The sequence below is a fragment of the Gobius niger genome, assembly GCF_951799975.1.
Source record: "Gobius niger genome assembly, chromosome: 1".
NCBI classification, from domain to species: Eukaryota; Metazoa; Chordata; class Actinopteri; order Gobiiformes; family Gobiidae; genus Gobius; species Gobius niger.
Genome location: NC_136852.1, coordinates 12,659,737 through 12,686,861, shown reverse-complemented (window position 1 = coordinate 12,686,861; position 27,125 = coordinate 12,659,737). Strand labels below are relative to the sequence as shown.

The window sequence follows — 27,125 nt, the reverse complement described above, 5'->3', positions numbered from 1 at the left end:
GACTGCTCTTTTTCTCTTGATTCAACAAAATAGTCATTCCCTCCCACACTCGGAAAACTGTGAAAACAAATGCAATACATCCAGGTACAATTACAGAACATAGCGTACCACAGACTGCACTGCGGAGGTGGGTAGTGCTCAGTTACATCTAGTACATGTACTCCACGCAAGTAACTGTACTTCTTGGAGTAGTTTTATCACACAGTACTTTTTACTTCTAAAAATAACAATGCATTGGTTTTATACAGCGCTTTTCTGGACACTCGAAGACGCTTTCATTACATTATTCATTCACTCCATACTTGGTGTGGTAAGCTGCTATTGTAGCCACAGCTGCCCTGAGGTAGACTGACGGAAGCGAGGCAACCAGTCTGTACAATCGGCCCCTCTGACTACCACCACTCACTCACACACTACATTCGCCCAGGCTTCTTGCTGTTACCAAACGGTCTCCCATCTAAGTACCGACCAGTAGAGCCCTGCACTCCTGCGGGAGTTCGGCGGGATCGGCAGGACAGTGCGCCGCGGGACACATTTTAAAAGCTCATTGCGTGCACGGGAGGGGCGCGGAACTGCACAATGCGGGAGCAGGTGGGTGAGATGATAAGCTGCTGTCCCACAAACTAAATAATTTTTCATTTTCATTTCATTTATTCATTCTCTTTTCATGGAGGATAGGATTATATATTATGTTGATTCCTTCATGATCGGGCAGAGCAAAGCCGGTATGGTGGTACAATGCTTTTTTACTTTATCTTGAGTAATTATTTTAAGGACTACTTTTTACAAGGAACACTTTTACATGAGTAAATATCTTGACAATTCTATTCCCTTTTGACAGCCGCTGTCAGCAACAGGTTTCCACAAAATCTATCACAACTATCTCCAAACAGCAACAGATCAACCAAAAACACTGACTTTCTCATGTGCTATTCATGATCCAGCATAATAACGAAGTGCCCTACAGTTTGGTGATCGCTCGGTAAAGCACCAATGAGACAGAAAGTGATTTAAACATTACCTCTGAATGAGCTGAACGGGGGTGTCCGCGATGAGCATGATCTGCATGATGATGATGATGGCGCTTATGATGATGAAGGTGATGGAGATAATCAGGACGATGATTTACAAAACCCAACACTTTGATGGTTAAACACAGCCACACTGAGGGGAAAGCACAATAGACTCACATCAAAGCAAAGCCATTTTAATTGACTATGGGATGTTTTCTGTATATTTGTTCTGTCAGACCATTTTAGGAAACATTAATGCGTTGATGAATAAAGTAGTTTTATTTACCAATACGAGGACTGTGCACACATTCACAAATACTACAGATGTAAAAGTGGAGCAGTTGTGCATAAATTACAGGACATTTACAGCATTCCAGTGTTAATTTGTGTAATTGATTATTCATGAGACGTATTATACATTAGTTCACCATCAGTCTACTCTACACCTCTTGTCAATTGGTCTAATATCTTTTTAACGCTGCCACATTGCGTTGAAGGTGAAATAAGTACAACAAACCAAATGCTATTCACTTATCCATGGTCTCTCCTCCTAAAGTACAGTATAGCCCATTTCGACAGGACCAGACCGGAACGGACCGGAGCGGTTTGAAGGTGTTTCCACAGCCAAAAGTGAACTGCTCCGCTCCAAAAGGGGGGTCCAAACCGCTCCAGTCCCAGACCACTTCAGCCATGGGGTCTGGAACGGTTTGCAAACTAGACCGATTTGGGGGGAAAGGGGAGGTCAAGACCAATAGTCAGCTTGCATATGCAAAGTTTCTTTCTCTTCACAAGGTTCTATCATGACTTGTTCACAGAACATATTGGCATTTTTTGCCATCTCTACTCATAGCCTATGCCTGATTTTGATGTGAAATCATTCAATTAAATGATATATTTTCCCTCATATGTATGTCAGTAATCTGCTGCTCAACTTTTCAAGTCTGATTTGCAAAGTTTTCCCATACATTGCTTCTTATTGCCCAAATGAGAGGAGCGAGGTCTCGTATCTCCCTCTTTTATTTTATAATTCACTGTCAAACTAAAAATAATAGGTTTACTCGTTTTGGGCATTTTGGGGATTTTTCTTTTTTCCCAATAACTGTTCCTTTGGCGCTTGAAAACTGTTCAAACACTAGAGCGCTCTGCCCCTCCTAATGGCCACATGTAGCATATACAAAGGTTTTTTGATGCAGGACTAAAGCTCAGTGATATTAAGCTGTGGTTGTTGCCTGTCACATGCATATGAATATATGAATGACCATGGCCCATCCCATAACGACCCAGACACTTGAAACACAAACTTGCAGGCGCTGCCCCTCCCTAAATGAACTGGTCTCAAGTGAACCGAACTGGTCTAGTGCTGTTGAAATGGGGCTTGTGTGCTTCTTTCATGTGTCGCCCGCTCTTACCTCCCGATGAGGAGGAACTCTCCCACTGAGCCCTGGCGCCTCATGGCCATGAGAATGTTGCGAACTGTCATGCCTTCACAGAAACACGCCACCACCCTGGCCTTAGGCAGATGTGCCCTCAGCCGCTCCAACAGCCGGTCGAAGCTCTGTTCTCCCGCGTTGCTCCAGATTTTGCCTGCAGGGAAACACACTTGTGATCAGATCCATGTCAGGGAATGGATGCTGACCCTACAGTTCAGAGGGTTATTTATTTCCCGCTCCTAAATCATACAGCAGAGTCTCTTTTACTACAAGCATCCTTCACATATTTTATTCAAGGACATGTTGATGCTTACCAGAGTGGGCGATACAGATTCCTTCTTTAGCTGCCATGTCTTTGAAAGCCTCCATTCCACTTTCACCGTAGTTGCCTAAAACAACAACACACTGTATTAGAAACACCTTGATTAACCAATGATAGAGCGGAGATGGGATGAATAATATGTTGGATGTTTTAATTATTTTTTTAAGATTCTGGATCAATTCACAAAAGCTAAATCAAAATGTATTAGGACTAACAATAATCGCAAAAATTTAAAAGCCATTGTGTTCATTTAAGCTGACAGGAGGTAAAAATGTTGGATGCGTTGATTTATTGTTCCCATTGTTGAACGTCTGCTGAACGTCTGTTATTGTAATACTGTCAGACGACAGTGAAGCACTGTCGTCTGACAGTATTACAATAACATTAGATTTGCGTGTGTTTTTCCACTCTTGGATATCTGTCTCGTTGTTGATTCCCAAACTGGTCTGTTTGATCAAATCTACAATATTTGGAAAGCGCTGTGAGGGAAATGTTCCTGTGACAATGGGCTGTACAAAGATATATTGATTGATTTCTGAATTCAATTGTGAGCCTCTCAGTCGTAATCGAAACACAGATTGTTGCACTGTCATCCAGTCTTGTTGAACACACTACCTGAAAATCTTCGCCGTGAGACTTCAATCAGTATGTTTAAAGCCACACTTTGTAACATTTTACCCAGTAAAACCCAAGCCTTTATTTTTTTACCGATATTTTTGTCATTAAAAAATACCCAAGAATTAACATAAATGTGTCTTTGCTGTCACCTAAGACCTGACTTGTAACTGGGATCGGGCCGTCTCCAGCTCGTCTCCATGGAGACGTCGACTAAAGGCAGCCAAATGTAAGATTTACAGTCGTGCTCAAAGGTTTACATACCCTGGCAGAATTTCATCATAGGCCTTGTTGACGACATAAAAGTGCACCATACTGTGAAATATGGAGGTGGTTCACTGATACCAGTAGAATAAAGTGAAGGTCCTGTTAGTGGCATCTCAGTCTCCTGACCTCAGTATCATTGAACCACTGTGGGGAGAGCTCAAACATGCAGTTCATGCAAGACAGCAGAGGAACTTACAGGAACTGGAGGCTTTTGAAGAAGAATGGGCTTTACCATCAGAAACAATAAAGAACCTCATCCACAACTACCACAAAAGGTTCCAAGCTGGCATTGATGTTAAAGGGGGCAATACACAGAAACTGGGGTAAGTAAACTTTTGATCAGGGTCTTTTTTCATTATGATTTAAAAAATAGCAAACTCAGCTGTTTGACCATAAATGGTTTCACACAACCACTAACTATGAGCGGTTGGTGTTATCGTTCATATTCTTTAAAAAAAAAAAAGGTCAAAAAATCAAACATTCTGCCAGGGTATATCTTTGAGCACGACTGTAAATAATTTAGGTCAAATCCATACTTTGATTACCCACTGCAAAAACAGCATTTTCTGTGTCGAGCTGGTCAGTAGGAGCATTTTTTGTATTGGTGGCCACAGTATAATCTACAATAAAAAAAAAAAAACAATCTTTCTTAAATGCTCATAACTACGTAGCTTCTACAGACTCATTCCTGAATACAAATGTTGCTTAAACTTTCCTTTTTGTATGTGACAAATAGATTGTAATAGATTAACTGTATCCTTGAAGCGCTATGAACTGTACTTGTTCAATAAATAAAGCTGAGTTGAGTTTAATAGAGATACCAAAATACTGTATTTCCAGCACTAACCAATATAGCACTGAAATAGCCGTTTCGCTAATGTGGCACCCCGTCCTTTGCCAGGGAAAGTGGGTGACCTGGAATTTATGCTAATGACGGGTTGTACACACTGGCAAAGAATATGACAGGATTCCCCTCTTTCATTTCCCTCCCTCTGTTTCATCGGCTTCCCTTTTTTTGTGGCGACTGAAGCGTACCATCAAAAAAAAACATCTACTTCACTCGATGCGATCATTATCTGCTGTAATGCCCTCTACGGTGTCCGCGCTATCAATAACAGAGCTGCAGCCTAATGAGCCGTGATTGATCTTTTTAAATTGATGGGAGGGAGAGGTCAGAGGACAGAAATCAAACGAATAAAAGGGATGATGGTGGGAAATCTACGCCTCTGAAGCCTCGCGGTGAGGGCTGTGTTTGAGAGCGAGGCCAGTGAATAGGTAAAACATGTAGCGATATCAATTTTAAACATTTGCTGTAGATTATAGTCATATGAGGAAAATCACAAAATATTTTTATATAGACTTAGAGCAGAGAGGCCATAAGCACCACTGCAGATGTCGTAGCATGTTGCGTTTTTTACTCATTAATTGTCCGTGAGAGTAAATACTACAATAGGGATATTGTACATCCAATTACACAGTAGAGATATTTTTTTCACTCAAGCTTGGCTGTAATTACTGTTTAAGTGGCGCTAGCCCACTGTTAGCTTTGCCCGTTAGCTTTTTCTTCGTGATTCCATTAGTGTGTATTGGGGTCTCCGGGTCGGTGCAGGGAAAGCTGAAAGTGTGGTTTTCTGACCTGAGACACCAGGAGGAGATGAAAGACCCCCCCCCCCAATCATCCCATTAACGCTTGTATTACCCCCAGAGGGACGACGAAAAGGATTTATTACGGTAAACAAGTTACTTAGTACTGCTTTAAGCCATACTGTGTTTAAAAAATGACAATGAAAGCTGAAGCTTGTTGACATATGAGATACAATGACTTTTCAGAGGGGATTTTGGCAAGGCATGTTTATTTATACCGCACATTTCGTACACAAAGCAACTCAATACGCCTTTGAGTAAACTAGTCTGAAAGAAAAACTTGTAAAATGACTCGAAGCTGAGTATCAGGCTAATAATAACAGCATATCAATATATCACTTTGAAAAAGAAAAAATCTAAACTCTTGTACAAGACTGTAAAACGTGTGCGTGTTGCCACAATGTGAGCAAAAGCATTTTGAGAAAATGGCCGTAGAAGTTATAAGAAGTTTCCCACATAAATCTATGGAGAGAGATTGAAAACTTGAAAAGGTTCAGGCAACGTTCCTGTTTCAAAGTGAATTTTACACGCAAATAGGAGAAAATGACCCCAAAAATAACCAACCCTGCAAAATAATAATGGTTTTGCTGCAGCGTCTCCTGTTAATCCTTGATGTCTGCTGCCGCCGTAAAGCGTGGCCAGTGATCAGTGTGTCAGAGTGAAGTGCAAAGTCCTCTAATTAGTGTCTGGCTGAAGGGAGAGAGACAGATGGTGCAGGCCTTCGTTTTCTCGTACACATGGGCATACAGCGCGCCCCGGCAGCACACACTCCTACCAGATCGATAAAGCTTGTAACCTACTTCACTGCTGTCTCAGTGGGGATTTATGTGTTAGGTTGCTTCTCTCTGCCTCCCACCATAACCCATGTGTCATGCGCCTCTTTCACAGCTACAGTTCAGGCTACAAATGTCAAATCTGCAAAGTACATGTGCTGTTTATCTACGTATAAGCCACATTAACAAGAAAATTTAGGTTTAAACTTGGAGAGCGCTAACAGTGTCAGTCACTTTTGTGGGCAGCGTGGATGGTGCCATGACAAGTCCAAAAGTTTGTCTTCATCCAACTTATAATGACATTCAGAGGTTGATGAATCAGTAAGTCAGTTCGCTAATGATAAAAGGAGGGGCATTTCTAGTATCAGGAAGAAATACTTACATTAACAAAATGTTTCAATCATGTAAACCCCAGGTCTAACACAGTTGTAGAAAGTCTGCAGCTTTCTTTCCTCTTTTTACTCCGCTCTGGTACCATTCACATCCTCTTTTCACTCTTCTGAGATGCTATCACATGCAATTACTGTACAAATCCCCCTTGTTGCCAAGTGCTTCCACTGCTCCCTCATTCAACCCTCAGCCACCTGCTTCTATAGTGCTACCAGGAAATATGCGATGTTAAAAGGGGCATGTCAGGTATCAGGCTCCCTCTGACAGCCTCAACTTCGATGGAGTATTTTTGCTGTTAGATCAACATCTTCAGCGATGCTTCTTTCTCATGTAAGGCTACAGAATTATTCACAACATCACAATTGGCAAATAGGCTGTAAACACAATTACTTGGGTCAGTGGTTCTCAAACGTTTCACACCAAGCACGACCTCGTAAAATATTTGACCTTCGAAGTGTGACCAGGCCCAGCTCAAGATCAAATCAGGACTAAAGCAGGTCTACAAAGTGTCTAAAAAAGACCTAAACTGAGAACCACTGATTTCAAGGACAAGATTGGAGTCATCATAAATAAAAACTTGCCAAAACAGTAGCTTTGAGCTCGATTAACTTGTTTTGAGAAGCACATGACCTTCAAGTGTAGTTGTCCCTGAGCTTGTTTAACTTCTTACCACCCGCTTGAACCGAGCACATTTTCTCCAGTTCAGCTTTACCCAAATCTAAAAACTTCTTGCAGCCTATAGGCCAATGTAATGGCTCAATGGAAAGGTAAGACCTACAAAAGTGATGGCAACATTTTCTTACGTGGTCGCCGTATTTTTGTTGTTTGTTTGGCATGTTTTTGCAACCTTTTTGTTGTTTTTTGTTGCCTTGTCGTTGATTTCTTTTTCATTGCTTTTTGTCACTTTTTTGTTGCATTTTCATCCTTGTTTTCGTCACTGTTTTGACACTTTGTTCACACTTTTAGATTTGGGAAACTGGAGAAAATGTGCTCGGTACAGGCGGGGGGCTAAGAGGTTAAAACTTGCACCGGGAAGTGATTCTTGATTCTAAAACACAAATCGCGAATCTACTTGCAGACTTCAATGTCAACGCCGAGTTGTATATTTGTTGTTTTTGTTTTGACACTCTCGAACACCAGTCTGAACACTGAGTACAAACATATCCATTACCCCTCATTTTTTCCTAATATGGTGCAGCCCTAATGAACACAAAAAAAAATGCTTCTCAACTCAAAGTATCTGAGATAATGATAGCAACTTAAATCCTTTCTTCTAATTGAACAGCGCTGGGGTGCTTCACATGCCGCGACCCACTAGAAATAGTCTCCTGACCCAATTTTAAATCACCCCCCTCCGGCTGCCAGGCAAGAGACACCAGTATTCAAGCAGCCATTTTCATCTCGCCACACTGTATCGACTCGCCTCCAATCTATCCCATCTCGCTCGATACTATAGACTTTGGATAAGTAGACACATCATAAAGCAGGGGGGAGTCGGAGAGATGGATTAGCATCAGATAACTTGAGGTGAAAGGCCTTTGAAAATGCGACAACAAGATAATTGTGACTTGGGGAACGATCAAAGTGTCCAAAGGAGCTGATCAATAATTTCTAATGAGAATGTTTGGGTGACATATGTCCAACACATGTCAATAACATCGACAAAGCTCGAGTGAATTACAGATGAGAGTGAGTAAGGACAGAAACGGTATTGCATCTAAGCCTAGCCACACACTAAAAAAAAAAAATCCTCGCTATGAAGAAGCTACAGAACAGAGAATGTCTCAATCAACTCATTCATCATTAGCGCAATTGTTAACTCTCCTCCTCCAGAAAAATATTCCCAAGTGCCTGCAAAAAATCATTGCCAAATTGTTATCGCGACATTTGCAAAAGTTTAGTTTTTCAATCATGGTAGGGCTGGGCGATGTATCGATATGTAAGATATATCGATATATTTTTAAATGAGATATGGAATTAGACCATATCACATCGGGATATTTCAAATTCAGATAAGCCATTTAGCTAACATAAAGAAACAGGTAATCTCAAGCCGATTTTTAAAAAGTTTATCTTAAACTGAGCACTGTATTTCTTTATATATAAACGCTGCCCTCAGAAAAAGATTGACCTATTTTATTTTCAAGGCTATTTTCATCTAAGATAATTTTGTATTTACATGTGCACCTTGCGGAGCTTTGTTATACAGTATTTATGTTTACATTTTATAGTGAATTTTCAATAAAACTACTCGTATTTGGCTTTGACTTAACATTTCATTTCACAGCTCTCACTTTGCAGAAAAAATATTGGGATATATATCGTATATCGATTCAACCAAAATTTAGCGTTATATGACTTATATATGACATATGACTTTTAGGCCATATCACCCTGCCCTAAGTCCTGGTTTTCCCCGTTTAGATTATATTAACCTCTTAACTGTCATCTATACTGAGCACATTTTCTCCAGTTTGGCTTTACCCAAATCTAAAAGCTTCTTGTAAATAAGCATCAACAAAAACGTGCCAGAAATGCAACAATAATACAACAAAAAGCGATAAAATACACAAAAAGTGACGAAAACTGAAGAAATATGTGCGCCTAAAGCAAAAAAGCGACAAAGAAACACTGACATTGGACCCAACGCTGACATTTAAGAAACATGTTAAGCGGTCTCTGTATGCAGCCCGGATGTTTTTACACTCCATCATTCTATGCTAACGCTAACGCGAAAAGACCAGACAGCTACGCATCAACTTGTCTAAGCTAAGGTAAAATAACATCTCAGTATTTAAAAACGGTGGACTGATCCTTTAAGGTTAGGTTTAGGGTTAGGTTTAGGGTTAATTTCGATTAGTTTAAGCTAGCGTTCTCTTGCAGAGGTAACGCCATTTCTGCAGCATCCAGACCTTTCTCCTTTGACTTAACATGGTTGGCATGGCAACAGCTTAAAATTGTTTACCTTGTTCTATGTCACTTCCTGTCAGTGTCCAATAAGGAAGTGAAACTATAAACACCACAAAAATGGCCAAACTAAAGAAAGCTGAGTACAATCTTTAGCAAAATCTTAAATATAATTGTGTTAGCTATGTTTTAGCAAAAATCTGTGTCTAATGTGTTATATGCACTTTAAGATTTGTTTTGATCCTGCAGTCTTTTGGTCTTGTTTTGACGCAGTTAATTAAATAATAAACGTATCCTTATGGGTTTTATTTGGATTACATAATACACCGTACTTGATAAGAAAATCCCCAAACTATTCAAGACATGTAAAAGTATGCATTTTTCCTCTATTTGTACAGCTCTAGCTCCCTCACGTTTTCCCTCCCTTCACCCTCAGTTAACGGTTCCCTGCTGTCTCCTCCCCGCGCATCTCCTGCGTCTGATGCGGCTCGCTCTACTTCCTCGGTTTGGTTTGAGCGATTGTCTTTTACGAAGGCGGCTGCTGCCCTTCACGAGTGTTTCAAGGTCAAACCCTCAGAGTGAGAAAATAACCCTCATAGTATATTCACAAGGGAAGACGCTGAAATCCCTCGGAAGCTGTGAGCACAATGTAGTCTGAACAATGCACCCGGGCAAGGAAATGAACAGACACCAAACAATAGACCCGCAGTAAGGATTCAACTGAATTGCAAAATTGAAAAGAAATCAAACTCCTTAAAAGTCACTCATGTATTTATGAATTAGCTGGAGCGGATTCTGCCACAGGGCATGTAAACTGGACAGTGGTCATTTATGAAAACTGAAAAAAAATAATAATAATCAAAATCACTTATTGATGGTAATTTCTCACACGAAGCATTCTTTGAACTTCTCAACCAAGCACATTTTCTCTAGTTCGGCTTCACCCAAATCTAAAAGCTTCTCGACTGAAGAGCAACAGTGTAATGCCTCATGTGAAAGCTGAGACCTACAAAAGTGATGGTAATTTTGCTGTCACATTTTTTTTGCCACGTTTTTGCCACATTTTCGAAGAGTTTTTGTCTGGATTGTTTCGTTGCTTTTTTGTTGCTTTTCCAGCACATTTTTTGTCGCTTTTGTTTCTGGACGTTTTCTGTTGCTTTTTTATTGCATTTTTTATACCTTTTTTTTTTGTGTTTTCGCCAAGTTTTTGTCACTTATTTGTTGTGTTTTCTTCACATTTTTGTATTTTTTTTGGTCACTTTTTTTGTTGTGTTTTCGCCATGTTTCCGTGGCATTTTTGTTGCTTCTCCGGTTGCTTTTTGTCGCTCTTTTGTCACTTCTTTGTTGCATTTTCATCCTCATGTTTGTCGCTATTTTGACGCTTTTTTAAGCATTTCGATTTGGGTAAAGCCAAACTGGCGGTGCTCGGTTCAGGTGGGGGTCAAGAGGTTAAATATCTGTACTATATTGAGACTCATTTTCTAAATAAGCTGGAACCAACAAAGCCAGGACTTTCTGACGAATGTAAAAACATATATAATGTTCTAATGCGATGCCAGACCAGCATCCTCATGTAATAACAAAGCTACAACATTATATAATACCTCACCAAAACTGCTGAATGATTCTGAATGGAATTACATAAATGACCACACATAATATCAACTGATTCCATGACATGAAACCAACCTTCTGTATGAATGGCCGACACATAACTCCAGTTGTATCTCTTCACGATGTCCACCATGGCTCTCGCTTGCTGCATATCTGAAGGCACGACTCTCATGAAGTACTTGAAAAGGCTCTGGCAAAACAAGCACACTTCACATTAGTATTGAGTCACACGAATCATCTGGAATCCCATTTTATTATTACGGATGGGAAATGAATTCTCTTAAGTCTTAAGGCTAATTCTTAAAACAGTGGGAGCAACAAAAAGACTAATTTGCAGCTCTATTTTGACAGCACTTGCAGCTTGTTCTTATGCTGAGTATAACTTGTTTTTTCTGTCACAAAGCACGACATGTAGCCTTTCTTGTATCTTGTACAATCTTTCTCTTGTTCCTTCGACTCACTTCGCGCACATGCTCCTTCATCAGCTTCATTCTTGTACTTGCCACTAGGGCTTCATTATTTCAGACAAATACAGTAACTAATTGCAGACAAGTGCAGCAATTGTGATTAGATTTGCAATTTATGTTTAAGAAGCTACATTTAAAGTCCACAGTGCGCAATTAAGCGTCAAGGAGCATAAACATTCGAGAGAAGACGGAATATGGGCTGCTAAACTAATCAAAGAATTGCATACACTTCGTCGAAACAACTGTGTTATGAGGTTTTATATATATAAAGACTCCGGGGGACAGGATATTTACTTTGAAGGAGATATTGTTACACAACCTAAATAACAGCAGCCTAGATGACGACGATAAAAGAGCGATTTTCATTCAATTGCCAATTTGCCACGACCACAACAACAGATTCCCCTCATGCCGGGAAGTTTGAACTGGCTCACCTTGTCGCTGAGGTCCATGCTGGTGGCGGAGTAGGCGATCTGTGGTATGTTGAAGAGCTGAAGCAGGTTTTGGACTTGGATGGCTACAGAGCTCGATCCGGGTCCGATGAGTCCCACAATGGGCTTCTTCCCTCTCATGGGAGTCGCCAACGGGTCCGAACACTTCATGGTGCTGCTTTCTCCTCCTCCTCCGCCGCCTCCGCCCCAGTTACTCCCGCCCCACTCCTCAGCCTCGTCGGACGACACCAGGGAGTCTCGGATGAACTCGATGCTTTGCTCCAGGGCCACGGACGAATGCCAGCAGGAGTCCCGGATCTCGCAGCCCAAGGTGATGTTGGGCAGGATCTGCTGGTCGGCGTTGATGCGATCCAGTGTGTGCATCATCGCCTCCACGCGCTGGATCCCGTATTGCTCCCGGACGGCGCCACACTTGCGTTCATGGACCTGATGAAGGAGTGTAGAGTTAGATGCCTTTAAAGCCTCGCTGTGGAGCTTCACAGCCAAAACATGTTGCTTACTAGAACAGCCAACTTTTTTTTTACTGCAAAGAGTCCATAATGGTCCTGAAGAAAGCAGCTTTTTCAAAGTTAACAGCAGCTTATCAGCTAAACTCATTTGAGACCTACAAATTTCTTCTTCTGAGACACTGAAGAGGCACCAAGAGCCCCCCACACCTGCAGCACAGTGGAGGCGACACAAGAGGAGCTACAGGAAACAAGGAAAGGACAAACGAGGAGGTATCCGGGCAACACTCGCAGCTATGCCCCACATGCCTTCTATTGTTCTGGCGAATAGACGTTCACTGGAGAATAAAACAGATTAACTGCAAAGCTCTTCCCAAAAGATGGTGAAAGACTGTTGTGAAGCGGAGGGGGCTGTGCAGGAGGAAGAGGAAGGTGGAGGAGCTGACCAGTGCAGGACACCACGCTCTGAAACAGGACAAGCCCTGTGCGCTGCATCGTTTCAGAGAATCAGAGGAGAACTGAAGGAAGCCAGCCAGGTTTCTTCCAGGTTTTACAGTTTCCTCTACCTCCAAAAACATGCAGGTCAGGTTGGCCCACAGTGGCAGCGCGGTTCAGTCGCAGAGGCTCAGGACTAACACCTGAACACTTTTTTGTTGTACAATGACAAATAAAGCACTTACTTACTTAAACTAAACTAACCTAAAACAGCTCAACCAAATATGCTTCTACTGATGAGTGAGATTTTGGCGATGGGTTACAAAAATGCATTTGGAAGAGCGCCTGAACCTCATATTTGGCTACTTCAGGTCGAAGCAAAGGGGCAACATCTCCATGGAGACGAGCTGGTGATGGCTCCTTCCCTGCAAAGTTACGAGTCTGACGGATCTGAAAAGATGCAAACCCCTTCACAGAAAACACCAAGCGTTTGTGCTAAACAGGAGGGAAAGTGGAGTAACTTGCGCATTAGATTTGGGGTCCTAATACAATAACCCATGCACTTAAAGGGCTCGATCTCGCGTTTCCTCCAGCGCAGACTGTAGACTAGACTTTTGCGCAGACGGGTGGCGCTATGTGCAATGTTCAGCTTCATACCTGGTGCAATAAGTGGGATGGACATGGGCTGGACAAACTCTCATGGCGATGTTGCATCGTGGGTGAAATATTCCGCTGTGTGGCTTTAAAGTGAAATAACAAAAGGAAATCCAAAGAAAACAACAATTGCCTCTTGAATCAAGGTTGTTGTGAGTTGGTTAGCAATGGGGGGTCGATGTTGGCACTCATTTGGCTTCTGTTGCCCTGCTGTGACATCATTCCCTCTATACACAGCATAAACCAAATCATGGCCTGAGACGAGAAAAACATACTAACCTTATCAGCAGGGGGTTGATGATGGACAGAGAACAAGGCTCCGATGATGATATCACCAGGAATGTGCGCTACGACTCTCCTTTCGTTGGCAGCAGAGTCGCCTCCTTCGGGCGACACCCAGACGGACAGGAACACCAGGAGCCACGCCGTCATCCTGCTCCGCGTTTAGACACAAGTAGAGATTTTGGTTCCGACGGTTACTGCGCGGCTTGTCTTCTCCTTTCCATTTTGTTCCAGGGAGCTGTGGCGCTTTTTGGTGATGAGAACTCTTTTTTTCCCCCCTCCCCTCTGATTTCACGGTGGCACCATAACTGCAACAGGTCTGACAGGTGCAGCAGTGCAACCTGTGGGAGTAAATTAAAGAGGTGTATTAGCTTAACTGGTCCCAGGCTCCAATTATTTCCTCTTTTTTTTAAGGTTTCCTTGCTCATATCCTGACAGAAAATAATTCATTTTTTTCTCCATTTAGCTACAACATTTTAACATGCGCTCACTTTAATTTAGTATGTGAGTTTTTTGCTTTGTCTTATAGAGTTCTTCACCTTATCATTGCACTTTTAGATCCTATAACACATCCATCTTGTCTTGTAAAGCACATTACAAATTGAGCTCGACAAATAAACTTGACTGACAGACAAGATTACGCAAACCTGTGAGCACAAGCAACATAAATAAATTACAAGCAAACATAATTAATGAATAAGGCAACATAGAATTTACACAATATTGTATTTTAAAAAAGTGTATAGGCTAATTCACTAAGAAAAATAATGAGGCACTCAGCAGCACGAACTGGCTAAACTATTAAATCTACAGAAGGAAATATATTCAATACTAACTCCTACTCTTTCTGTATATTGCCATAATCCAAACACGTGATCCAAAATTGTTACTTTTAGGCTATAATATATGCATAATCTATTGTTTGCTGAATAATCACCCACAGACACACATTGGGTCTTTGGGAGAGAGAGTTTTTTTTGCTGCAAATGTTCCCTACAGTCAGTCTCTAGACGCCTCCTGCAGACAGACAGAGGTAGAAATTTAGTGCACCTGTGCCCCAGCAAAACAGTGGGCCCGGCGCCTTTTTCCAAGGGTTCAGTTTGTTTACAAGTGTGACCTCAAATAGTCTCGGTGTGCGGCAGGGCACCTCAATAACCTAACCAGTTACAGAGTTCCCGTCTTTTATATAGCGAAGAAATTAGGCAACATCTTCAAAAGACAAACATCTCCGTCACTGGATATGATGCGCGTGGAGTTATTGACTAAAATGAAACAAACAAGCCGCGACCTTACTTCATATTGAAAAGGGAGAGAGAGAAAAAAAGGCACAAGGAATGAAGGCGTACGTTTTAGTTGAATCTCTCCTTTGTCTTTCAGTAGATCAAAAGACAAGCTTGACATGCAGACAAACAGACAGCCCGTGCCCGTTCAAACTGCCTTCATCAATACGAAGCCTCTCTGAATGGCACCAGAATGCGTGGCGCAGCACCGCATCCGTCCCCCTGCAATGGGCACAGACCGGAGTCCATCGCTCGCGCTCGGTGAACAGAAACGCATTTACCGAGAACAAAAGCAAGCCAACATCACAGAGACACCGACTGAAATCGACAAAGCTACAACGTGCGCAAAGGAAATCGAGCGTTTATCCCCCGCCAGATTTAGACTTTGCCGGTGATGTGACATAGGCGATGTGGTTTAACCTCTAAAATGAAAACCAAAGCGCGTGGGACGAGCCGATGCCCGCGCGGTGACTGTGGCTTATTACACGAGAGTAAGGCAAACACAAATATAACAGCGACAGAACTGGAAACCATGTGAGTCCATAAAGGGCAGTAAAGGACAAGGCGCCGTATCCAAACTGTGCGTCTCTTACCTCGTGGCCACCTGCGTCTCTCCGACCCCCTCGCCTTTGAACGCAAATACAAGTCCAAGTCACTCTCGTACAGACATTAAAAAAAAAAAAAAGATTGTCGTTTTGTTTGTGTGTGTGTGGGGGGATCCAGAGTCAATGGGAGCTGCGTCTGTGACTGTGCAGGCTTGCGAGCTCCCTCCGTTTTCTAGTCACGCACACCTGAGCCTGTCTCTCTCCCCGAGCCCCTCTTCCCCCTTTTCTCCCTTTCTCGGCGCCTCTGCCTCTCGCGTCTCCCTCCTCGAGCCCCAGCAAGTTCAGTTCAAACACGTTTCCAGTGGCGCATTGAACGAGCACGATGCGCCCCCGCCGCCTTGTAAGTTCACGATTTCCCAGCCAACAAATTGTGTTCGAAACTTTAGTGGTTTGCGAACTTGAAAAAGCTACAACAACAAAAAACCCACACACACAAGAGAGATTTGTACCGCAGAAGACTCTGAACCATCAGATAGGAAGTCACAGTTTAACTAAAGACCGCATTACTTTTCATTGCCAGTACCATGGTTGAAAAAAAAAAATCCTTCTGCTAATTTACAAGATAGCTTCTTTATCTTTCATGTCTAATTCACAAAAACAAAATCAAAAAAAATTCTAGACTATAGATGCTTTGTCCAAAATCTAACCAGCGCGTCATATAGGCCTGCTTAATTTAGTTAGTTATAAAGGATACTGTATAGTCGCCCATGTGCAAACTAGGCTGTAAAGGGCTCACTAATAAGGCTTGGTTTTCTTCTTTGCACTAAGAATAAATATTAGACTATTATATTATAGACCTAAAACGGGTGAGGAAATACACGAGAGACATAAGCGCGCGTAAATGGGTCTTGGAAATGCATTGCGTGCCCCTAAGTGAGACGGGGTGACACAGTGGCTCCAGATAATGACGCAACAGCAGATCAATATCGTTTGAAGTTTCATAGCTGCCACTTGAGTAAAGAGCCATTAACCTATAGGCCACGCGGTCTACGGACGCCAGACGTCAGATCACAACAGTTTAAAGCAGTGGATAATGAAAGACATCCTGCATTCTCGCATCTGTCCGAGCACTGGTGCTGTAATAGGCTATAGGGACTACATATGCAGTGCATGTGCAAATAGCTAGGCCACGCATTACTCATCTTCATTAACAATTCATGTTTAAAAATGATCCGCTACTTCTAACAGCGGAAGCCTCTATCAGTCATGACAAAATGAACCGCCACATACCGGCAGGATAGGTGCGCATTCCTGGAGAAACACAGCGTCCCTCATACATCCCTCGCAGCATCACGCTCTGCGCCGCTTAATCTACTTTTTCACTATGGCAACAAATGAACCGTTCATGGTCTAGCTCCGCGCGCCACCACGCGCCAATGAGGAGGCTCCGTTCGCGTCACACCGGGTCATCTACCCATTGTGTGTCTCTCCCTGGGTTCTTGGTGTCACACATACCTCTAAGATAGTACCATCTGGAGACAGATAGCTCCATTCAGTGGGCCCAAAGTAGGGGAGGGATGAAGGCAGAGGGAGTAGCCATAGGCAGGGGGGTTTAAAAGCTGGGCTATGACAGAGCTTGGATTAATTTGCCAGCCAAATGCATTTGGGATTAGTGGACCATTAAAAGGGCATAGAAAAACGCTGCATAGACACAAGTTGGCCTATCTGAAGCAGCATCTCTGAAACAGTTTGCAGATTGGATAAGGCTTTTAGTTGAAGATAGCTTGCCTTTCTATCACTCCATTTCTGTGGCTAAAACGCACTTTGAAAGCCATATGTGCGCAATTATGCATTGCCTGTTGTTTTCTCTGAGGCTTAGATGCACTGAAAATACTAAGATGACCTACAGGATAAACGCTGACAGTCCCATCCATTACACTTGCCTCTGCAACAAGAAAATGGCTTATGAAATGTCCAAAAAATCAACTGAAAATCTGCCCATGTAAAAGTTGGTGGTAAATGGGGCAAACATAGGCGTTGACAATATGTACTATAAAACATTAAACATAGATTACATGTCTTGAACATCCCACTTGTTTCTGCATCCTTAAAATACTCTTATTTACAGCACTCCTCTGCAAATCAGTATTACAACAGAGTCAGTGTCACAGTCGACAAATCAATTATTCAATGGCATTTCAAAATAACAGTGAAAACCCATGGTTGCCATAGACACGTAGCTGATTTTAAGTCTGAAGCTGCCACTCGCTCTAAAGAGGACAGAGGAAAACAATCTTATAATGCAACTGACATTCAATAAACAGGCATCTCTAAGGTTTCTAGGTTTTCTGTGAGACAACTGACAAATGATGATAAAGTTGGGCAGCACAACATAGTATCATTGTTATTGCAATATTAGACGATTCAATAGCCACGATATCGCAAAATCACGGAGGTCTTCCCTCTGACTGAGGCACAGCTTTAAACATTAACGTGTAGAAACAGTGGGGAGAATGTGGGGAATGTTCAAAAGTTAGATTTTTTTTAGTTTATTCATAATTTAGTTCCATTCTAGCCCTGTTTGGGTCATGATTTTTTTTTAAAGCACAGTATTTACACATTTTAATGAAAAAACCCCAAACAAAAACAAACAAAAATTGCTTAAAATAATATCGTTTTGTTATCAGAATATGCAAGATAGATATTGCATCCTTTTCTCAGGGAGAGAGTGTTTCTTGAAAATGGTGAAAACAACTTAAATGATAATTAGGGATATGTGACAAATAAAAACAGCAGAAATGTGAATGAGTGTTTAAAACCCCTCTCAGATGTGGTGCGGTTGCAGAAGGTTGATGCATAAAAACAAAGAGCTGCTTCCAGTCGTGTTAGCTGTCAGCTGCAGTTTGACGAGCCGTCACTGCGTCTCTGTCTGCCCGGGATTCTTCAGAACCGGGACGGCACACAAAGCAGAGAGATGCCGCTGGAACATTTAAAGTTATTCTCACAAGAAATGTTTAAAAATAATCTAAAAAACAAAAAGAAAGATAGAGGAGAGGTCAGGTCGTGGTCCTGACTGTGGTCACACTGTGATTGGCCAACATTGTTGTATTGGGAGAGCAAGTTTGACATATCAAGATGATCAATTGTATTGTACATAGTATCAAATGATTCTCAAGAACAAAACATCTGTCATTTCTTAATTCTGGGAGCATTTAATGAAGTATTTACAAACACAAGTTAATCATGAACAAATTGTAGAAGTTGACTGTCACTTGTATACCATCTATTTGTAAAGCATAATGAACCTCTTCACCTTTGCCTTAACCAAGTGCAGTTTCTCCAGTTCAGCTTCAGCCTCTGGGCCAGTGTAACATCTCATCTGAAAGCTAAGACCTTCAAAACTCATTTAAATTGAGCTTTTTCATTGTGTTATTGCCGTGTTGTAGTCACTTTTTTGTCACGTTTTGCCACTTTTCTGGCACATTTCTGTTATTCTTTTGCTGCATATTTGTTGCTTTTTGTCACTTTTTCCATTAGATTTTTGCCGTTTTTCTGGTGTTCTTTGGTTGCTTTTTTGTTGCATTTTTGGCACTTTTTCCAATACATTTTTGCCGTTTTTCTGATGTTCTTTGGTTGCTTTTTTGTTGTATTTTTGCCACGTTTTTGTTGCTCTTTTGTTGCACTTTAATTATCGCTTTAGTCTCATTTTTGTTGCTGTTTTGATGCTTTTTTTCCAAGAAGCTTTTAGATTTGGGTAATGCCAAACTGGAGAAAATGTGCTCCGTTCAGGTGGGGGTTAAGGGGTTAATAGATATTAGATTTACTTCTTTGTAATTGCTTTCTAAGTGTTCCATAGAGATATCTAGAAAAATGCTCTTCAGACATGCCTGTTATTTGCCTGGCCAGACGACATGCTGCTCCCAGCTGAAAGCATCAGTGGCTGGCCGACCAGACTACCTGATCATTATGTAATTATGCAGAGTAAAGGTGACTGACACTGCCCTCTAGTGTCCAAACTGGTCCCTGTGAGAATACAATCAGAAATAGTTTAAGGTCAAGTCAAATATTCAGATAAACCCTGGCTGTTACATTTCCATTGAAAGTTCAAAGACACACACCGCTCCTTTTGTGAGCGTGTGCAGAGCCCTGCGGACGGCTGTGTCCTGTGATGGTCATTCCTGTTCGCTCCACTGCGTTCCTACGGCGGGATAAGCTGCATCCCGTGCCTGGCCGTGGAGGCATGTGACCGGCTTGTGATATCAGACTAGCGCAAACGGCCGGCTCACTGTGCTCAGAGCTCCACAGAGAAAGTGAGCGCAACCCGGACAACAAAAAGAGTCCTTTTGCTTTATCTAGGAAAACTAAGGGGCCTCTTACAGTTAAACGTTTATAAAGTGGAGAATGAGACTTGTGTATGAAAATTGTCTAGTTACATTACAATACGCAGAGTCTTTGTCTGTGTATCTGTACAGGTCAAAGTGTAGTATCAGACTGTGAAATGAGAAAGTGTCTGGTCCATGCAACCACAGAGATAATGTGACTTGTTATGCTGTCCTTGATAAAATATTGGATATATCCTATTTTTGTTGTCTTTTTTCATATATAAAGAGATTAAAAGTTTATGAAAATATATTTTTGTCCAAACATGCAGTGCATCCTATTACGAAAAAACAAAAACGGGAAAAAAAAAGTATTTTTCTGAAGATAGAAAATACATGAACATTTTAAATTTCAACCTGACATTTAGAGTGGCATTTGTATTTATGCGACAGTAAAAGTTACTGACTTCTGAGAAATTCCTTGGATAGAGATGGAGATTGTACAGCCTGGGGGTGCAGTGCAGTCAGCTGGTCTTGAGACAAAAAGAAAAAGTCAGAATATTATCCTGAGCATGTGATTGTGTGGGGAGCACTAACTGTGTGAGAGATCACAATGAAATCACGCACTTTGTCAAAGGGCCGCCCCTAAAACTGCTTAATGACTCGGGGGAGAGCTGGAGACCAGTGGCTGGGTGCAAGGACGCTGGGGTGGAAGGAGGTTTTGAAGAGGGTTAGTTTTTAGAGAAGCTTGGTAGGGAAGCCTTTCAAACAAACTGCCAATTGGGAGCTGATTTTAAAGTGTGTAACGGGGAATTTTTGTGTGAGTAATTTTTGAAGATCTTCAGGCTCATCGCAGCTCTGACTGCTCATCATGAGACGCTGGTGTCTGCTTGTGCTTCTTCTGCTGCTTGTGGACTGTTGTTTGTGCCAGTTCCCTCGCCCCTGTGCCAACTCGGAGGGCCTGCGCACCAAGGAGTGCTGTCCCGTGTGGGAGGGGGACGGCTCGGCCTGTGGAGCCCTGTCAGGGCGAGGCTTTTGCACAGAGGTGGAAGTTTCTGATGAGCCTCACGGGCCTCAGTACCCACACAGTGGAATCGACGACAGAGAACGCTGGCCTTTAGCTTTTTTCAACAGAACGTGTCGCTGCGCTGGAAACTATGGAGGATTTAACTGTGGGGAGTGCAGGTTTGGTTACTGGGGGGCCAACTGCGCTGAGTACCGTGAGTCAGTTCGTCGAAACCTTCTCACTCTTTCACCTGTAGAACAACAGAAGTTTATCTCATACCTGAATCTGGCCAAAAACACCATCAGTCAAGACTATGTCATCTCCTCAGCAACAAGGGCAGAGATGGGTGAAAATGGAGAAAACCCCATGTTTTCAGACATCAACACTTACGACCTGTTTGTCTGGATGCACTACTATGTGTCCAGAGATGCATTTCTGGGAGGATCAGGCAATGTTTGGAGAGATATTGACTTTGCTCATGAATCTGCAGCTTTTCTGCCCTGGCACAGAGTGTTTCTGCTCCACTGGGAAAATGAGATAAGGAAACTGACGGGTGATTTTAACTTCACCATCCCATACTGGGACTGGAGAAATGCCCAAAGCTGTGAGGTGTGCACTGATGCCCTGATGGGGGGACGTAATGCACTCAATCCAAACCTGATCAGTCCTGCTTCTGTCTTCTCATCATGGAAAGTAAGTACCTTATTTTATTTTATTTTTTACTTTTAATCCACACTGAGTCTGGTATTGATCCTGATCTCTTTCATGTCTTGTGTATGAAGGTGATTTGCACCCAGCCAGAGGAATACAACAGTAGAGAGGTACTGTGTAACTCCACTGGGGAAGGTCCACTGTTGCGTAATCCAGGAAACCATGATCGCGGGCGCGTGCCACGACTTCCCACAGCGGCTGATGTGGAGTTTGCCGTGAACCTGCAACAGTACGAGACCGGCCCCATGGATCGATTCTCCAACATGAGCTTCAGGAATGTCATCGAGGGTAAGCGTTCATAGGCAAACAAATTTTATTTTTTTAAACTTTTCTAAACTTTTTAGACTTATTTCTCAGGATTTGCGAGTCCAGAGTCAGGTTTGGCCGTGCCAGGCCAGAGCACGATGCACAATGCTCTTCATGTGTTCATGAATGGAACCATGTCTTCAGTCCAGGGCTCAGCTAATGATCCAGTGTTTCTTCTGCACCATGCTTTCATTGACAGGTAGTGCACGTGCACAGAGTAAAACATAATTATTATCAGTCTGCAGTCGAGTTTTTCAATGTTTCTATCCCGGCAGTATCTATGAGCGCTGGCTAAGGACCCACCAGCCCCCGCGCACCAACTACCCACGTGCCAATGCACCCATTGGTCACAATGATGGTTACTACATGGTGCCATTCATGCCTCTTTACAGAAATGGAGAGTATTTTCTGACCAACAAGAATCTGGGATATGAATATGCCTATCTGCTAGATCCAGGTCAGTGTTACACTGTCATTACTTTATTCTGCTGCAATGAAGAGTCTTAACGTCTGTCTTGTTTCAGGTCAAAGGTTTGTGCAGGAGGTTTTGACACCCTACCTGGAGCAGGCACAGCAGATCTGGCAGTGGCTTTTGGGGGCTGGGCTTTTTGGTGCTGTCATTGCTGTCCTGATCGTTGCAGTCTTTGTTGCTGCCAGAAGAAAAATGAAACGCAGTCAAAGGAAGAAAAGAGAGTCCAGTTTTGGAGAGAGACAGCCACTGCTGCAGAGCAGCTCAGAAGAAGGCTCAGCCTCATATCAGACACATCTGTAACTCAGTGTTACACCAGAGACTATGATCAGTGACCACAACTTTACAGAGATGATACCTCATATTTCCAACAACATCCTCAGCAAAGCGATACAATGATGTCTCAAAATACCAATGTATTTTATTCATTTAACTTAAACCTGTGCTGCACAGTTTGCCCCACAATGTAAAAGGAAACACTTGGATTAATGTCAAACCACTTTTGCGTTTTGTCACATTTACATCCAAGAGAATAAACCATTGTCAGAGTTAAGCATATGTTTTCTTTTTTATACTGTTTTCACAAGGTCTAATCAAGAAACCCTTGGGATAAAATAGTGCTGACAAATAAGAATTGAAAGAAAGTGTGTTTTCACTCTCAGAGCTTTCATTAATTATACAGAATAAATGTAAACAGTTTACCCCACACTTAATAAATCAAATAGACAAAAATATCTAGAAATAAAACATTTAATAAATAAATATGATTTATTTGTATTTTCAAAATAGACTTACATAACGGTGAGGACCCATTTCCAAGAAGGCTCTACCTTCTTTAGAGTTTACAGTATTTTCCTCTTTTCAGAGAAATATTTAATATGCAGGCGCTACCTTGAAAACCGGTTGTTGTGTTTAACCACAGACAAGACAGGAAGGCTGCAAAGCTTATTGATGTTGCATGATCTCAAATACATCTAGAACTTTATACATAAAATATATATTTTTTAAATCAAAAGTATAGAGAAAGTCAATATACTGCTACTCATTTATTATAATAAACCCATCATCTATGACCGCTCACGAGTCTACAAAGCAAACAACATTAAACATTGAAATACTGTTATATAAGACTGGTTATAGATCACATGTAAAAGAGTGTAAGCTATAAGAAATATGAAAACTCATCAAATGAAAAAATCTACCTAATGTAAATGTGACATGAAAATATGAAAAGCTATATACTGCAAAAGCATACTTTATTAGTTTAAGCTTTAGGAGCATAATAAGTATATTAAGCACTTTAATATTATGCCATGATTTGAGCCCACTCAGGGCTTGCCTTCTTTAACAGGGGAAAAAATTCAACAAATCAAGAATTTAAATTTTACATTTAGAGTGACATTTGTATTTATGTGACTGTAAAAGTTTCTGTCTATGAAGACATTCCTTGGATAGAGGTAGGTCGCACTGCTTGGGGCTCCAGAGCAGTCAGCTGGTCTTCAGACAAAAAGAAAAAGTCAGAATATTATCCTGAGCATTTGATTGTTTGTGGAGAGCACCAACTGTGTGAGAGATCACAATGAAATCACCCACTTTGTCAAAGGGCCGCCCCTAAAAGGGCTGCCCCTGGTAGAGTAGCTTGGTAGAGAAACCTTTCAAACAAACTGCCAATTGGGAGCTGATTTTAAAGTGTGTAACGGGGTATTTTTTTTGTGAGTTATTTTTGAAGATCTTCAGGCTCATCGCAGCTCTGACTGCTCATCATGAGACGCTGGTGTCTGCTTGTGCTTCTTCTGCTGCTTGTGGACTGTTGCTTGTGCCAGTTCCCTCGCCCCTGTGCCAACTCGGAGGGCCTGCGCACCAAGGAGTGCTGTCCCGTGTGGGAGGGGGACGGCTCGGCCTGTGGAGCCCTGTCAGGGCGAGGCTTTTGCACAGAGGTGGAAGTTTCTGATGAGCCTCACGGGCCTCAGTACCCATACAGTGGAATCGACGACAGAGAACGCTGGCCTTTAGCTTTTTTCAACAGAACGTGTCACTGCGCTGGAAACTATGGAGGATTTAACTGTGGGGAGTGCAGGTTTGGTTACTGGGGGGCCAACTGCGCAGAGTACCGTGAGTCAGTTCGTCAAAACCTTCTCACTCTTTCACCTGTAGAACAACAGAAGTTTATCTCATACCTGAATCTGGCCAAAAACACCATCAGTCAAGACTATGTCATCTCCACAGCAACAAGGGCAGAGATGGGTGAAAATGGAGAAAACCCCATGTTTTCAGACATCAACACGTACGACCTGTTTGTCTGGATGCACTACTTTGCGACAAGAGATGCATTTTTGGGAGGAAAAGGCAATGTTTGGACAGACATCGACTTTGCTCATGAATCTTCAGCCTTTCTGCCCTGGCACAGAGTGTTTCTGCTCCACTGGGAAAATGAGATAAGGAAACTGACTGGTGATTTTAACTTCACCATCCCATACTGGGACTGGAGAGATGCCCAAAGCTGTGATGTGTGCACTGATGCCCTGATGGGGGGACATAATCCACTCAATCCAAACCTGATCAGTCCTGCTTCTGTCTTCTCATCATGGAAAGTAAGTACCTTATTTTATTTTATTTTTTACTTTTAATCCTGATCTCTTTCATGACTTGTGTATGAAGGTGATTTGCTCCCAGCCAGAGGAATACAACAGTAGAGAGGTACTGTGTAACTCCACTGGGGAAGGTCCACTGTTGCGTAATCCAGGAAACCATAATCGCCGCCAAGTGCCAAGACTTCCCACAAAGGCTGAGGTGGAGTTTGCCGTGAACCTGCAACAGTACGACACCGCCCCCATGGATAAATTCTCCAACATGAGCTTCAGGAACGTCATCGAGGGTAAGCATTCATAGGTAAAGTGGAAAGCAATGAGATTTTTTTTTTCCTAGTTTTCTAAACTTTTTAGACTTATTTCTCAGGATTTGCGAGTCCAGAGTCAGGTTTGGCCATATCAAGCCAGAACATGATGCACAATGGCCTTCATGTGTTCATGAATGGAACCATGTCTTCCGTCCAGGGCTCAGCTAATGATCCAGTGTTCATTCTGCACCATGCTTTCATTGACAGGTAGTGCACGTGCAGAGTAAAAATTATTATTATCAGTCTGCAGTCGAGTTTTTAAATGTTTCTTCCGTGCAGTATCTATGAGCGCTGGCTAAGGACCCACCAGCCCCCACGCTCCGACTACCCACGTGCCAATGCACCCATTGGTCACAATGATGGTTGCTACATGGTGCCATTCATGCCTCTTTACAGAAATGGAGACTATTTTCTGACCAACAAGAATCTGGGATATGAATATGCCTATCTGCTAGATCCAGGTCAGTGTTACACTGTCATCACTTCATTCTGCTGCAGTGAAGAGTCTTAACGTCTGTCTTGTTTCAGGTCAAAGGTTTGTGCAGGAGGTTTTGACACCTGTCCTGGAGCATGTAAAGCAGAACTGGAAGTGGCTTTTGGGGGCTGGGCTTTTTGGTGCTGTCATTGCTGTCCTGATCGTTGCAGTCTTTGTTGCTGCCAGAAGAAAAATGAAACGCAGTCAAAGGAAGAAAAGAGAGTCCAGTTTTGGAGAGACACAGCTACTGCTGCCGAGCAGCTCAGAAGAAGGCTCAGCCTCATATCAGACACATCTGTAACTCAGTGTTACACCAGAGACTATGATCAGTGACCACAACTTTACAGAGATGATACCTCATATTTCAAACAACATCCTCAGCAAAGCGATACAATGATGTCTCAAAATACCAATGTATTTTATTCATTTAACTTAAACCTGTGCTGCACAGTTTGCCCCACAATGTAAAAGGAAACACTTGGATGTAAAAGTGACAAAACACAAAAGTGGTTTGACATTAATCTAAGAGAATAAACCATTGTCAGAACTGAGTTAAGCTTTTTCCAACTAAACTCAGATAAAACTTAGATCATTGTTTTAGGCACAAAGAGAAAGTGTTATCAGTCACCTTAAGTCTCTCTCTCTAAAACCAAAAAATCAGGTTAGAAATCTAGGAGTAATCATGGACTCAGACCTGAACTTAAACATCCACATCAAAGCAATAACATCAGCAGCTTTTTACCATCTGAAAAACATTGCTAAGATCAGAGATAAAGTGTCAAAACCGGACTTAAAGAGACTTATCCATGCATTTGTCTCCAGCAGGTTAGACGACTGTAACGACCTGCTCACTGGCCTCTCTAAACGAGCTATCAGACAGCTACAGTACATCCAGAACGAGTCCTGATAAGAACCAGGAAATACGACCATATTAGTCTAGTGCTCCGGTCTCTGCACTGATTTCCTGTCGCTCAGAGAATAGAATTTAAAACAGCTTTGCTTGTGTGTAAGTCTTTTCAAGATTAAGCACTGAAGTACATCTCTGACAGTTACAGCCGTATGAACCATCTCCAGCCCTGAGAACTTCAGGGAGGGGTCTCCTGGTGGTTCCCAGAGTCAATAATAAACACAGTGAGGCTGCGTTTCAGTTTCATGCAGCTAAAATCTGGAACAGTCTACATGAGGATGTGAGACAGGCCTCAACTCTGACAATGTTCAAATCCAGACGGAAAACATTTTTTTTTACCCGTGCAAATGACAACTGAAGTATTTTATCTGCACTCTTGCCTTTTACTGTAATTGATTAATTTTCATTTTCATGTTGATGTTTTATTGATTTTGTCTGCTTTCTTGCAATTTTATGCAACTGTGAAGCACTTTGAATGAATTGTTGCCTTGCTTTTTCAT

General features: G+C 42.1%; 3 protein-coding genes across 4 annotated transcripts in view; 2 read left to right on the top strand and 1 right to left on the bottom strand.

Annotated features, from left to right (window-relative positions):
• grm5b (glutamate receptor, metabotropic 5b) overlaps positions 1-17,025 on the bottom strand; it is a 43,775-nt gene extending 26,750 nt beyond the window's left edge. Inside the window, exons 1-6 of one of the 2 annotated variants that reach the window (XM_079573393.1) lie at positions 16,827-17,025; positions 13,709-14,052; positions 11,877-12,320; positions 11,051-11,165; positions 2,758-2,832; positions 2,423-2,597 (exon numbers count right to left, since the gene is read on the bottom strand). In XM_079573393.1, coding sequence (XP_079429519.1) covers positions 2,423-2,597; positions 2,758-2,832; positions 11,051-11,165; positions 11,877-12,320; positions 13,709-13,861 — 962 coding nt within the window. In that variant the 5' untranslated portion in view covers positions 13,862-14,052; positions 16,827-17,025. Of the gene's footprint in view, positions 1-2,422; positions 2,598-2,757; positions 2,833-11,050; positions 11,166-11,876; positions 12,321-13,708; positions 14,053-15,584; positions 15,829-16,826 lie in introns of those variants that run through there. The other variant, XM_079573394.1, reaches the window with a different exon arrangement.
• Positions 17,026-20,650: 3,625 nt separating this feature from the next.
• On the top strand, positions 20,651-22,729 carry tyr (tyrosinase). The gene is made up of 5 exons (XM_079564288.1): positions 20,651-21,554; positions 21,644-21,860; positions 21,930-22,077; positions 22,154-22,335; positions 22,403-22,729. Exons 1-5 carry the CDS (start codon positions 20,727-20,729, stop codon positions 22,648-22,650), a joined length of 1,623 nt encoding a protein of 540 aa, XP_079420414.1. The 5' UTR covers positions 20,651-20,726; the 3' UTR covers positions 22,651-22,729.
• Positions 22,730-24,035: 1,306 nt separating this feature from the next.
• Positions 24,036-26,098, top strand: LOC306977649 (tyrosinase-like). The gene is made up of 5 exons (XM_079576050.1): positions 24,036-24,938; positions 25,006-25,222; positions 25,303-25,450; positions 25,523-25,704; positions 25,772-26,098. Exons 1-5 carry the CDS (start codon positions 24,111-24,113, stop codon positions 26,017-26,019), a joined length of 1,623 nt encoding a protein of 540 aa, XP_079432176.1. The 5' UTR covers positions 24,036-24,110; the 3' UTR covers positions 26,020-26,098.
• The last annotated feature ends 1,027 nt before the right edge of the window (positions 26,099-27,125 follow it).

What these genes read in the sequence shown, in the direction of transcription:
- tyr (XM_079564288.1), top strand. Translation starts at nt 20,727, where the DNA reads ATGAGACGCTGGTGTCTGCTTGTGCTTCTTCTGCTGCTTGTGGACTGT. An exon ending in CTGTCTTCTCATCATGGAAA is followed by an intron (nt 21,555 to 21,643) that starts GTAAGTACCTTA and finishes TTGTGTATGAAG; the next exon opens with GTGATTTGCACCCAGCCAGA. An exon ending in CTTCAGGAATGTCATCGAGG is followed by an intron (nt 21,861 to 21,929) that starts GTAAGCGTTCAT and finishes CTTATTTCTCAG; the next exon opens with GATTTGCGAGTCCAGAGTCA.
- LOC306977649 (XM_079576050.1), top strand. Translation starts at nt 24,111, where the DNA reads ATGAGACGCTGGTGTCTGCTTGTGCTTCTTCTGCTGCTTGTGGACTGT. An exon ending in CTTCAGGAACGTCATCGAGG is followed by an intron (nt 25,223 to 25,302) that starts GTAAGCATTCAT and finishes CTTATTTCTCAG; the next exon opens with GATTTGCGAGTCCAGAGTCA. An exon ending in CACCATGCTTTCATTGACAG is followed by an intron (nt 25,451 to 25,522) that starts GTAGTGCACGTG and finishes TCTTCCGTGCAG; the next exon opens with TATCTATGAGCGCTGGCTAA.